Consider the following 14,215-nt stretch of genomic DNA (forward strand, 5'->3'; position numbering starts at 1 on the left):
CAGGCTCATCTAGCTGAAGATAACAAGTGAGATAACAAGTGATATATCATTGACTTAACCTCTTAAATGCGGGCGTCGGCCACTGGCCGACGCCCACACACCCTCCCTGGTGCGGGTCACGACCAGTGGCCGACACCAGGAAGGGCATTAATAAATCCTCGGGTGCGTCGCACCCGAGGATTTATTTTTTATTTTTTTTCCCCCCCCGGGAGACACGGAAGCTACCGTGTCTCCCCCCGCCCCCCACCCGCCCCTTTGTGACGTCAGCGCGCCGCGAGGCGCGCTGACGTTGCAAAGGTGTTTTCCCCATGAAAGCAGGAAGCAGCCTTGCGGCCGCTTCCTGCTTTCATGGGGAAAACGGCCTTTTTCACGTTCGGGAAGGCCTCGTAAGAAAGGGGAGAGTCTCCCCTTTCTTACGAGGCCTTTTCAAAATGTTTCCTGACCCCCCCGATCGCAGCTGTGCTGCGATCGGGGGAGCCAGGAAACCTGAAAGTGTTTCCTGGCCCCCGATCGCAGCACAGCTGCGACCGGGGGCCAGGAAACACTTTCAGGAAGGCCTCGTAAGAAAGGGGAGTGTCTTACGAGGCCTTCTGAAACTGTTTCTGGCCCCCGATCGCAGCTGTGCTGCGATCGGGGGCCAGAAACAGTTTCAGAAGGCCTCGTAAGAAAGGGGAGAGTCTCCCCTTTCTTATGAGGCCTTCTGAAACGGTTTCCTGGCCCCCGATCGCAGCACAGCTGCGATCGGGGGCCAGGAAACCCCACTAGACACCAGGGATTTCACTTTTGGGGGGCAGCCCCCCCCCGGAAAACGGGCCGCCCCCCCCCCCCCCGGCATAATTTTCCTAAAAAAATAAAAAGGTAGGTGCCCCCTGGGGGGGGGGGGGGGGGGGGGGGGGGGCGCGATCGCGCCCCCCCCCCCAGGGGATTTAAAAAAAAAAACAAAAAAAAAAATGAAATGACAGGGGGTCGCCCGTGGGCAGGGTGACCCCCTGTGGGGGCAATTTTTTTTTTTAGATGTTGTAGGGTTTCCCTGGGGGCCATTATGGCCCCCAAGGAAACCATACAACAACTAAAAAAAAATATATGTATATATCTATATATATATATATCTATGTAGATAGATATATCTAGGTACATGGATATATCTATAGATATATCTATGTAGATATATATTTATATATATATATATAGGTAGATCTGTATCAAAGAGATTTATAAAGCGCGCTACTCACCTGTGAGGGTCTCAAGGCGCTGGGGGGGGGGGACGGGGGGGAGGGAAAGGGGCTAGGAGGTTCACTGTTCAAAAAGCCAGGTTTTGAGGCCCTTCCTGAAAAGAAGTAGGTTTTGGGTCTTGCGAATGTGAGTTGTGAGTGCGTTCCATGTTTTGGGTGCAATGTAGGAGAAGGATCTGCCCCCGGTGGTGGTGTGTTTGATGCGGGGGTCAGAGGCGAGAGAGAGGTCAGCTGAACGGACGTTTCGTGTGGGGGTGTGGAAGGTGACTCTCGTTGAGGTAGGCAGGGCCTGTGTTGTGGAGTGATTTGTGTGTGAGGATGAGGATCTTGAAGGTGATCCTTTTGTCAATGGGGAGCCAGTGGAGGGATTTGAGGTGTGGAGAGATGTGTTCGTGTCGGTGGAGGTCAAGGATGAGTCGTGCTGCTGAGTTCTGGATGCGTGTAGTTTGCACTTGAGTTTTAGAGTGGTGCCGGCGTAGAGGGCGTTTCTGTAATCAAGCCTGCTGCTGCTGAGTGCGTGAGTGACAGTTTTTCTGGTCTCTGTGGGGATCCATTTTAATGTTTTTCAGTATACGGAGTTTGTTGAAGCATGAGGAGGTAAGAGCGTTGATTTGTTGGGTCATAGAGAGGGAGGAGTCTAGGATGATGCTGAGGTTGCGTGCGTAGTTGGCGGGGGTGGGTGCAGGGCCTAGCGTGGTGGGCCACCATGGGGGGTCCCAGGTTTTTTTGGTGAGGGCCAAAGAGGATTATTTCGGTTTTGCTTGAGTTGAGTTTCAGGTGGTTGGCTGTCATATATACATCACTTTTGTCAATATGTGTGTGGTTTCCCTGGGGGGAAAAGGGTCCGACTTGTCTAGTGGCAGTTTTAGTGCCATAAAGAAGCGCAGAAGGTTTATATGCCTACTGCAAAGAGCACATCTGTATTTTATGTAAATAGCTGAGTACATTAGTAAAGTCTATGGAGAGATGAAGGGCACTTTTGCTGGGTGGTAATGAGGGAATCCGAGGAGGAGGGAGTGGGAGCACCAATAATGATTGTTGGACTGGGCGCAGGAGGTGCTAAAGACTGTGACGAATGGTATGTGACAAGGTGTTTTTTGAGTGTCTTGAAAGTACGTGCTGATTGAGGGAAGAAGCGCAGGTAAGGTGGCCTCTACTGTTGCACGTATCTCACACACACCATCGATTTTGTGACTGTCTACGTAGGCTAGTGTTTTAGAGCAACAGTTTAGCCAATAGCAGAGATGGCATCTTGATGGATGACTGCTGCCTGCACTCGGGTTATAGAGGACCGCTCTGACATAGGATCAGAGACTGAGACATCAGATACTGAGACAGCATCTGAGGGATAGGACAATGGCGCAGACTCTGGGAGTGATTTTTCAGTCAGAGGAGTCCCATTCGAAAACTCCTCTTCCAGTACATTATGAGGGAGGTGATGAGGACAGTCCTGCTGTCCCTTCGCAAGCTGTTCGTGCAACTGGGTAATAGTGGGTTAGGCCAACCCAGAGAGCAGGTGAATGCGGCGGCAAGCAGAGAGAGAGTGCTCTCTTGGGAGCTCACCAATTTAGTTCAGCCCCAAATTCCACCACCCAAATCATATTGTGGAGACATCAAAATTGTCTATGGCAAAACAAACTGGTTTTGTAAGGCAGGCACCTGTGTTTTTGGTCCTGGATTCGGCGGCCATATAGAGAAACACACTAAACCCAAACATTTCTGGAAACTAGACATTCGGGGGAGTCCACAGAGGTGTGACTTGTGTGGATTCCCCAAAGTTTTCTTACCCAGAATACCCTGCAAAGCTGAAATGTTGAGAAAAAACTCTATTTTTCTCGCATTTCTGTCACACAAACTACAGGAATATGCTGGGATCCACAACATTCCTACCACCCAGTGACTCCTCACCTGTCCTGATAAAAACACTACCCCACTTGAGTGCCTACACCTAGTGCCTGTGTCAGGAATGGATCACCCCAGGGTCAACAGCTGCCTCACGTAAGGACCAACATTGACCGTTGTGTGATCTATTCCTGTCGCAGGCACCAGGCCTAACCACACAAGTGAGGTATCATATTTATCAGGAGATTTGGGGGAACGCTGGGTGGAAGGAAATTTGTGGCTCCCCTCAGATTCCAGAACTTTCTGTCACCGAAATGTGTGGAAAACGTGGTATTTTAGCCACATTTTGAGGTTTGCAAAGGATTCTGGGTAACAGAACCTGGTCCGAGCCCCACAAGTCACCTCATATTGGATTCCCCTGGGTTTCTAGTTTACAAAAATGTGCTGGTTTGCTAGGTTTCCCCAGGTGCCGGCTGAGCTAGAGGCCAAAATCCACAGGTAGGCACTGTTTTCTATGAAAAAATGTGATGTGTCCACGTTCTGTTTTGGGGCATTTCCTGTCGCGGGCGCTAGGCCTACCCACACAAGTGAGGTATCATTTTTATCGGGAGACTTGGGGGAACGCCGGGTGGAAGGAAATTTGTGGCTCCTCTCAGATTCCAGAACTTTCTGTCACCGAAATGTGAGGAAAACTTGTTTTTTTAGCCACTTTTTGAGGTTTGCAAAGGATTGTGGGTAACAGAACCTGGTCCGAGCCCCGCGAGTCACCCCTCCTTGTATTGCCCTAGGTCTCTAGTTTTCAGAAATGCACAGGTTTGGTAGGTTTCCCTAGGTGCCGGCTGAGCTAGAGGCCAAAATCTACAGGTAGGCACTTCTCAAAAAACACCTCTGTTTTCTTCCAAAAATTTTGATGTGTCCACGTTGCGCTTTGGGGCGTTTCCTGTCGCGGGCGCTAGGCCTACCCACACAAGTGAGGTATCATTTTTATCGGGAGACTTGGGGGAACGCCGGGTGGAAGGAAATTTGTGGCTCCTCTCAGATTCCAGAACTTTCTGTCACCGAAATCTGAGGAAAACTTGTTTTTTTAGCCACTTTTTGAGGTTTGCAAAGGATTCTGGGTAACAGAACCTGGTCCGAGCCCCGCGAGTCACCCCTCCTTGGATTGCCCTAGGTCTCTAGTTTTCAGAAATGCACAGGTTTGGTAGGTTTCCCTAGGTGCCGGCTGAGCTAGAGGCCAAAATCTACAGGTAGGCACTTCTCAAAAAACACCTCTGTTTTCTTCCAAAAATTTTGATGTGTCCACGTTGCGCTTTGGGGCGTTTCCTGTCGCGGGCGCTAGGCCTACCCACACAAGTGAGGTATCATTTTTATCGGGAGACTTGGGGGAACGCCGGGTGGAAGGAAATTTGTGGCTCCTCTCAGATTCCAGAACTTTCTGTCACCGAAATGTGAGGAAAACTTGTTTTTTTAGCCACTTTTTGAGGTTTGCAAAGGATTCTGGGTAACAGAACCTGGTCCGAGCCCCGCAAGTCACCCCTCCTTGGATTCCCCTAGGTCTCTAGTTTTCAGAAATGCACAGGTTTGGTAGGTTTCCCTATGTGCCGGCTGAGCTAGAGGCCAAAATCTACAGGTAGGCACTTTGGAAAAAACAGCTGTGTTTTCTATAAAAAAAATAGGATGTGTCCATGTTGTGTTTTGGGGCATTTCCTGTCGCGGGCACTAGGCCTACCCACACAAGTGAGGTATCATTTTTATCGGGAGACTTGGGGGAACACAGAATAGCAAAACAAGTGTTATTGCCCCTTATCTTTCTCTACATTTTTTCCTTCCAAATATAAGAGAGTGTGTAAAAAAGACGTCTATTTGAGAAATGCCCTGCAATTCACATGCTAGTATGGGCACCTCGGAATTCAGCGATGTGCAAATAACCACTGCTCCTCAAAACCTTATCTTGATCCCATTTTGGAAATGCAAAGGTTTTCTTGATACCTCTTTTTCACTCTTCATATTTCAGCAAATGAATTGCTGTATACCCAGTATAGAATGAAAACCAACTGCAGGGTGCAGCTTATTTATTGGCTCTGGGTACCTAGGGTTCTTGATGAACCTACAAGCCCTTTATATCCCCGCAACCAGAAGAGTCCAGCAGACAAAACGGTATATTGCTTTCAGAAATCTGACATCGCAGGAAAAAGTTACAGAGTAAAACATAAAGAAAAATGGCTGTTGTTTTCAGCTCAATTTCAATATTTTTTTATTTCAGCTGTTATTTTCTGTAGGAAAACCTTGTAGGATCTACACAAATGACCCCTTGCTGAATTCAGAATTTTGTCTAGTTTTCAGAAATGTTTAGCATTCCGGGATCCAGCATTGGTTTCACACCCATTCCTGTCACTAACTGGAAGGAGGCTGAAAGCACCAAATATAGTAGAAATGGGGTATGTCCCAGTAAAATGCCAAATTTGTGTTGAAAAATTCGGTTTTCTGATTCAAGTCTGCCCGTTCCTGAAAGGTGGGAAGATAGTGATTTCAGCACCAGAAACCCTTGGTTGATGGCATTTTCAGGGAAAAAACCACAAGCCTTCTTCGGCAGCCCTTTTTTCCCATTTTTTTGGAAAAAACAAAATTTTCACTGTATTTTGGCTATTTTCTTGGTCTCCTCCAGGGGAAACCACCAACTCTGGGTACCATTAGAATCCCTAGGATGTTGGAAAAAAAGGACGCAAATTTGGCGTGGTTAGCTTATGTGGACAAAAAGTTATGAAGCCCTAAGCGCGAACTACCCCAAATAGCCAAAAAAGGGCTCAGCACTGGGGGGGGGGAAAGGCCCAGCAGCTAAGGGGTTAAGGCAGAAATGAACAACATCAAATGCACTGAATAGGTAACTGCCTGCCAAACATTCAACCATAACTTCTGTCCCATCAGATACTTCCCATAGAGCTTTTTTAGTACTTCTCAAAATATTCTCTTTATCCAGTGGTCTCAATCTGAGTCATTTGTTTGCTCTCTGCAGACTTACCCTCCCAGAATATTTCATTAAGCTTCTTTAAATGTCTTCAGGCTCACCATTTTGGCTTGCTTCAGCTGGGCTTCCAAAGCAAGATGCAACTTCTCCTGCTGTTCAAATGTCTGTTGATTCTTCTTGTCCATTAGTTGCTCCATTTGCTCCTGAACCTGTAACCAGAATCCACATAAACCATGCATGTGGTTTCGTATGATATCCAAAATAAAGATCAATTTTGCTTTCTTAATTTAAAATAGCTAGTATTTCTTAAGCTTTATTGCTAAACTTATCTGATATTTTCTGTTCGTAAAGTCACCCTGTATCTTCTATCTAAGAGCTAACTAGACAGCCTAGACAACTGCAGAGAAGCTGTTTGGGACATGGTATTTGCTTATATAGAGAAAGAGTTGCTCTTTCTGAGACATTTTTCCAGAGACCAGCAATCCTACATGACCCATCCTCTAGTGACTGACCTACGAACCCTTAGAAAAAGGTAATATACATAGATGGCAGTGTATACTGATCTCTCCCCTGCTTGGTGCACATGGCTAATGGTGAACACATCTTATTTAGGAAAAGCAGGATATTAAAGTCTAGAGCTCGAAGGTAGGGGTAAGATCATGTGCCTTCATGGTAGCATTCACACTAGAACTAGCATTTCATGATAAGTGATTCACTTTATTCTCCCAAAAGGTAATTCTGGTAACCTACACACTTGAATAGTGCGCAAAAAGATCCTTAAACTGAAGAAGATGGTCTTTGAGCAAAAATCATTCCAAAACAGATTTTGCAACATATCTGTGTTACACCTGTTAGCCGTAGGGTGGTCCTGCCCCAAACCTTTTGCCTTACTCCTTCATATTTTTCTGATTCTATTTTTGTTAGCCTTGGGATTCTGTGTTCTTTACTACTGCTAATAAGTGCTAAAAGGTGTATGCTCACTCCTGCAAACACGGTAACATTGTCTTATCCCCAATTGGCATAATTAATTTACTAATGGCCTGTAAATTAACTGCTACTAGTGGGTCTGCAGCACTTGCTGTGCCACCCACTTAAGTAGCCTTGCAAACCTGCCACTGCAACCTGCAAGTACAGTTTTAAACAGCCATTTCAACCTGGAAAAAAATCAATATTTTAGCAACACAAAAGGATGATGGACAGAGTGCTTAACCTTTTCAAACACTAATCCCCAGCCACAGATCTCGGTTAAAGCCATCATTCTTTTGCTCACCATGCCACCCCAGTTTGGACCCAGCTATATGCAGACCAGTCTTGACACTGCTCCCCATGGGAACAGTCCAGCCCTAGCTGCCAGGCCAGGTCCTCCCTGAACTAGAAACAAGCATCCTGGGATCGGTTTTGGGGTATCACCGGTACTCAGCCAGGCTAGCTTGAATCCAGTGGCCCAGTGAGCAAAGGACCCATGTCTTTTGTGTTGCTAATGTTGCCCTAAGTGGGAAGGTTATGCCCGATGTAGCTTCTGTCCAGGGAGGACATGGCCTGGTAGTTCAGGCTGGACTGTTCCCATAGGGACAATGGTCAAGACTGATTTGCATGTGGTTGGGTCCAAACTGGGGGGACACGGTGAGCAAAAGAACGATGGATAAAACCCAGATCTCGGACTGGAGGTAAGTGTTTGAAAAGTTACAGCACTCCATCCATCATCCTTTTGTGTTGGTAAAATCAATATTTTACCAGGCCTAAACCTTTCTCTTTAATAGATCTGTCACTCCCGGGGTAGGCCCTAAACAATCCATAGTGCAGGGTCCAATGTATTTAAAAAATAGGCTATGTACTTTACGTAGTTACATGTCCTGGTAGTGAAAAACTCTCACTTTTACGAGGCCTACTTCTCCCAAAGGATAATATCTTGGTTACATTTTTGTATATAATAAGGATACCTTCCAAATGACACCAGGTAAACAGTTCATGTTTGGTGTCTTTGGAACTGTAATGAAAAATCCTCTTTTATGATAAAGTTGGATTTTCAAATTACAATTTTGAGAAAGTTGCCATTTTCTTGCCTTAGTCATTTATCGCCTTCAGTCAGTCTCTGCCTCACATGACTACACTTCTGAACCTGTGGAAGACTCTGCCAGGGCAAAGGACTGCTGTGCTGACTTTCTGCCCTCTAGACTGGGTGAGAAGAAGTGGACCTGCATCCTGTATCCAGGACTGCCAGAGTGACTCCAAGGGCTAGTCTCTTCTATCCTGGGCTCTGCAAATGCGAGCCCTACCCTGCCAAGTGGTGCCGCCCCAGTTCTAGACCCTTGGAAGTGGGCTGGAAGGTGCTCTGGATAATGCATTTTCTCTGCTGCACGTTGCAACCCCGAGCAGAACCGATGCATTGCCTATGCTACGTGGACTTCCTCGAGGCAAGGACTCCACACTGCCTACAGCAGCACGCTGGATCTGCCGCTGGTCAATGGATCTCTACAAAAGGACATCTCATCACCACTACAGCACCCCATAAACGCCACTGCGCGATGCACCGTCATGCAAGGACATCGTATTGCCCAATGCAGCCTGCTGCAACCGCCACTGCACGACACATCTCTTCCACTCTGTTGTGCAACCTGTCCTCTACGCAGTACTCTGCATCTCTTCAGAACCAAGACTGAGGTACTGTGTTCAGCAGGCCTAAGTGGGTACCTGTAGCTGGCCCACACTTGATCATGGTCGGCCTAATCTTGTGACTTGGTTGTGGTCTAGAATGACCAGATAGCCACAATTGGCTCTTTGTGCTTTTCTAGTGCTATATTCATTTGAATTCTTAAAATTGCATATCTCTGGTTCTACTGGTTCGATTTTTGTTGTTTTGGCGTTTACATATTTATTACAATTTACTCCATTGTTATAAAATGGTGTGGGATTTTCCTTATTTTGTGTTTTCTCTATGTTACTGTTTGAAGTGATGTATAAACACTTTAAACATTGTCTCTGAGTTAAGCCTGGCTGCTCTGCGTCAAGCTACTTATGGGTTGAGCACAGGTTAATTTAGGGTTTGCTTGTGTCTTCACCCTGACAAGAATTGTGGTTGTTGCTTGAGTGGGCTTTACCCCCTCAGCCAGTAACTCAATATCTTACAGTCTTAGAGACTATGTCCTGAGGTTTTTGGTCACTAGATCCAGTGGCAGGGTTATGTTGACATGCCTAAGCAGCTCAGAATCGTCACAGCTGAACAAAAGACCTTTATTGCCCCGAATCATACAATACCATCTCCCACACTCATGTTGTTAGTGTAACAGAATTAATTTGTAGATTTGGGGGAAGTGTGTTTTTTCAAAGAGTAAATACCAGTTTAAAGAAAAAAATCAATAAATTAATAATGTTTATAAAATGGCAAATGAGTTCTGCTGGTTTTCACACAAATGGATGTTGTTAAGTAGCAAACCAAGACCCTCAAATCATTGACTACAAGTATCCATTTAGACCAGCTGCATGTGATCCAGAAGTGGTATTCTTTTCAACATCTAAAGTAACGTTCTTTTCTTCAACTCATAAGCACAAACTCCTTTACCTGAGATATTGCCCTGATGTAATTCTCCCTCTCCTCCTGTAGCCTCTGGAGTTCTTTTTCTTTTTCTAATGCCTTCCTTCTGTTCTGCTCACGCTGCTGCCTTCGTTTCAACTTTAGGTCACCATGCAAGGACGTCTTGTTCTCTGCCTGCAGCTTTATTGCAGTTTGAATGGCTGAAGAGAAGGAAATAAGAAAATCCTATGAGTTCTTTGCTTGCCAAGCAGCCCAGCCCCTTAAATGAGCTTACCATCGAACCTCTCAGTGATCACTTAACCCCATTAAGAAAACACATACATACCTTATTTCCAGCACTGGACATGCTATGAGAGTCACTGTACCACAATCCGTAGCGAGTTAAGTTCAACGCACATCTTGAACTCATTTAGGCAGGTGACCTAAAAGCAACATAAGTGCACAGACCAGTTTCTGGCACCACTGGGACCCTTTGCCATTGTAAAAAGTTCCACAGATGCTTTTCCGGGCATTTCTGTGATGTGCATTTCAAAAGTTATGCTCTGCGCAATGCAAAGTGTTATTCCCTAATCTGCACAGTGGTGTGAACACTAGAATAGGGGTGAACTGCGCAGCAAACACTAACAAGAGACATTTAAAAACAATATGAAAAGAAAATGTCGAAGAATAAAGCCACCTGTGCTGTGCTCCTGTTTCCTGGTGGTACCCTTTTACCGATACTAGCTGTATTACAATCCAAGTAGTCCTGCAAGTTATTGCTTGATTACTCGAAAGTGCTCTAGTAGGTTGTGTTTTACAATCGACCTTAAAGAAAGTGTACGATTTTGTAAGGAAGTGATGAATAGCAGACAGGAAGGAATTGTCCGATGTTCCATTTTCAAAGCTCAACATCAGCTCGAACCCTAATAGTAACACTGCAAACATCAGGAACAAGAATTCTTAGAGCTAGTATACGCTCAGAAACAATACATAACACCAAATCTTCATTCTTTAAATGTGACAACAAGCTAAATGTCGACTACACATCCAAAGCTATAGTCTAAATTGCCTACCAGATGAATTAAGCAATTCCTCCTACTAAATCTCATAGATTTCGTGCATGTCCTAATAATCGCCTACCTAGAATACATGATATCTGTCTAAGCTGGATTTTCTGCATTAAGTACTGCTCCCATAAAACAAGTTCTGCATCTGGCAGCCAAAATGATCTCTGGCACCAACAAATATGACCATAGCCAGTATTTCCACAACTCATTTACCTGTGTGAGCATTCAGCATCTTGAGGTGTGAAGGCTCTGAAATGGGAATACTCTCAAATATCTTAGATACAAAATCAAACCTTCAGGCAGTCACGAAAGCTCCACAGTTCCAACAATTTCTTCATGAACCTACCAGATCTGTTAAAATCACTATCTTAACCCAGGGATTCTCACAATTTGCTAATTTTCCCTTCTTTCCAAAACACACTGGAGGAACTCTTGATCCTGCCCTAAAGTGCATTATAACTAAGCTGGCTTGACTGACACTTTCCATGCTTTTTTCTGCCTCTGCCCCACAAACATCAACCCCCCACTTGAGACCTTTCCCTCCCCGCTCTCTATTTTTTAAACTGCCCTCTATTATTATTTGGCTCAGTCTGTCGAGATATTTAATTTGGATCTAACTTGCACGATTCTTGTAATTTGATAGAAAATTATCAACTTAGTGGTTGAAGAATTGTAGGCTTTAACGGCTACAGTTTGACTGTTCTATTGCTGTAGTTACTGAAGAACTGTTGCCTTGTGTTTGTATGATTCTGCTTTTGATTCCCAATAAACTATGGTGTAAATACGTAGCCTACACATCTCAAAAAGAGACATTTGCCTTTCTAGCCATGGATTGACTTAAATAAAACTATGACATAATGAAGCTAATGTAGTCGGCTGATAGTCTCTTAAGCACAACATATAACAAAAGCAGGTTACTTCTTACCGTTGTAAACTACAAAAAGTTTCTTATTGTATCTGTTAATAGGTCCTTCTTGCACATAAGCTCATATGCTATTAATCACTCTGACACCCTAGGGTTTGCACTACACAACCAACCAAATGCCAAAACCAGGAGGTTAAGGTACAGTGTAAGAAGGGATTAGAAGGCCTCAACCTTTGTGATTGGGGCAGATTGCCACTGGAGTCCGAAGTCGGTCTTACTATGCCACTGCAAACTGGGCCAAGTACACCCCTCCTGCACATAACTCTCAGAATAGCCAGGGCGAGCTCAACAAGATTCTCAGAGAGTTATTGTGGACAATACTCGGACTCAAGCAATAGGAACAATAAGTGACCGTCCAGCCCTGTGCTTTTCTTTAAGGAAAAGAAATACTTTATTCATATCAAAACATAATACGTTATACAAAATAAGAAGCATTACTACTGATATGCATACTACGATGTTTACGGGATTCACTACACAGAGAAACTGAACGTTTTAGAATTAAGCACTGATGCAGGCTCTCTCTGGCAAAGTGCAGCAGCTTTCCTGTAATCTACAACCAGGCAGTTCTGGTATGCGATGTCAGTTATCTTTCAAAGTCCCACCAAAAGAACAGCTTAGCCAATCACAGTCAATATCTTTCAGACAATGGCATTATCGGATTGTGGTACACACTCAGGTCTTCCAAAAGTGCAGATGTTATTCACATTTGGTGAGTAGTTGTGCTTTTGGTCACTGGGGCTCGTTTTGGTGGCTCTAAGACCTTCTCGTTGTATGGGCTGGTGAAGACTGCAACTGCTCAGTGAAGGCCCTCTCGACATACGGCTTCAGCACTCCTGGTGGGGAATCCTTTCCTTCTTATTGAGGCACTGTGGCGGGGTCTTTGGATATGAAGGCTCTCATCCAACGAAGTGACAGGCTTTATCATGGAGCCTCTATTCAAGACATTTACTGGAGATCTGCATTGCACAGTACATTACCTTCCCCTAAGTATTTTTATCCTTTCTCTGGGCTCCCATATACCTTACCATTGGGTATTTTATTTTCTTCTCTTAAAGATCTCTGGCGTAGCCCACCATGTGAAAAGTGTAGGTGGCCTTCAATCGATACAACCACTTACACTCACTGGATGATGTCATCAGTGATGTCATATGAGATGTCATCAGTGATGTCACTGACCATGTCATAAGTGATGCAATATGTGAGGTCATGAGCAGTGCATTACGGGAGTGCAAGTTATAGTTAGCTCAGGTAACTATAACTGCTGAATTTCTACAGTTTTTTACAAGTAAATTCAGAAAATAACTATAACGACCATGTAACCTTTATATTTTTCAGTGAATTTCTAAGGTTTTTATAAATTCTATTTCCTAACTATAACATCCCACTAACGTGTTTTATCACTGAATCTTTAATTTTTTTTATTTTTATTGTGTTTCCTAACTATAACATCCCTGTAACCTTTGTTTTTTCAGTGAATTTATATGATTTTTTAACGTATATTAGTTTTAATTACTGTACGTTAATCCAAACACCGCCGCCTCCGTGCGCACTAGGGTTGCCCACAAGGGCTGGCCTGCAGCCAGTTGCCTGCGGCCAACCAACCAACCCGATGTTGTGCACGGTTTTTGTACAAGCAAGGTGGAAGTTAGCCACGACCTCTGTGGGTGTGAAAATAGGTGTGAGAGGCTGAATCTGCGGATAAGAGTGGCTGTCAGAATGTCTGTCTCCATGTGAGAGCGCGTACATCAGTGTTTTAGTGGGTGCGTCAGTATGTGCGCAGGTCTGTGAGTGGATGCGTCAGGGTGTCAGTGGGTGTGTGACATCTGAATGGGTGTGTGAGTGAGCGCGTAACTGAGTGGGTGAAAAGGGTCTGACTGCGGCTGTGAGTGCATGAGGGTCTGAGTGGATCTGTAGGTGGATACGTGAGTGTCTGAGTGGGTCTGTGAGTGGGTGCATAAGTATCTGAATGGGTGTGTGAGTGAGAGAATTGATTGAAAGAGAGGGAGAGAGAGAAAGAAAGTGAGAGGGAGATAGAGTTTTTAAGGCTTTGATGTCTGATATACTTAGAATGAGTTATCTCCAATTTAAAATAAATGTATTTGTTTTTTTGTTTTCTAAATATGTATATTTTTTTTATTAAAAAAACAACAAAAGCAAAAAAAAAAATGGAAAAGAGGACTGCTAGACTCAAACCCTTCCATAGACCCAGTGTGAAGTTTGGAGTATTTTTTTGTCTTTTTTTCTAGCTCTTTATGGGCTTTCATAATATTTATGTACAATAAAATAAATAATCAAAAGCTTGATGACATCACTGGTGGGCTCCCTAGAGCCTCTGGAGGCTCAGGTAGGGGGGCGCGCATCCAATCCATATAGCAATTTTCAGCCTCATGGGAGGGCTCCCCAGGGCCTTTGGAGGCTCGGGGAGGGGGACCACGCAGCCCCGTCTCTGTTATGAAGGCAGCCCCAGGCGTAAGCTCCCAGGGGCATAAGCTATTAAATGAGGCCCGGCTGCCACCATTTCTTTTTTCAGCCCTGCAAGAATCTCTTGGGATCGCAGCAGTTTTGCTGATTTTAATTTTCTGGGGCCTGAAGGGAGGTTTCTCCGGGGTTCCCACCCATGGGGCCTAGGTAATCGGGATATCTCTACTGTGCCCCCTTATACTTTTTTTT

The 14,215-nt window shown here is 44.8% G+C and overlaps 1 protein-coding gene across 2 annotated transcripts in view; it reads right to left on the reverse strand.

The window, feature by feature from the left end:
• The window catches only part of LOC138287598 (differentially expressed in FDCP 6-like), a 256,732-nt gene that overhangs the window by 50,406 nt on the left and 192,111 nt on the right, over positions 1–14,215 (reverse strand). Inside the window, exons 7-8 of one of the 2 annotated variants that reach the window (XM_069228170.1) lie at positions 9,599–9,771; positions 6,141–6,248 (exon numbers count right to left, since the gene is read on the reverse strand). In XM_069228170.1, the coding sequence (XP_069084271.1) occupies positions 6,141–6,248; positions 9,599–9,771 (281 nt within the window). The remainder of the gene's footprint in view (positions 1–6,140; positions 6,249–9,598; positions 9,772–14,215) is intronic. The other variant, XM_069228172.1, reaches the window with a different exon arrangement.

Source organism: Pleurodeles waltl, chromosome 4_1 (assembly GCF_031143425.1).
Source record: "Pleurodeles waltl isolate 20211129_DDA chromosome 4_1, aPleWal1.hap1.20221129, whole genome shotgun sequence".
Classification (NCBI taxonomy): domain Eukaryota; kingdom Metazoa; phylum Chordata; class Amphibia; order Caudata; family Salamandridae; genus Pleurodeles; species Pleurodeles waltl.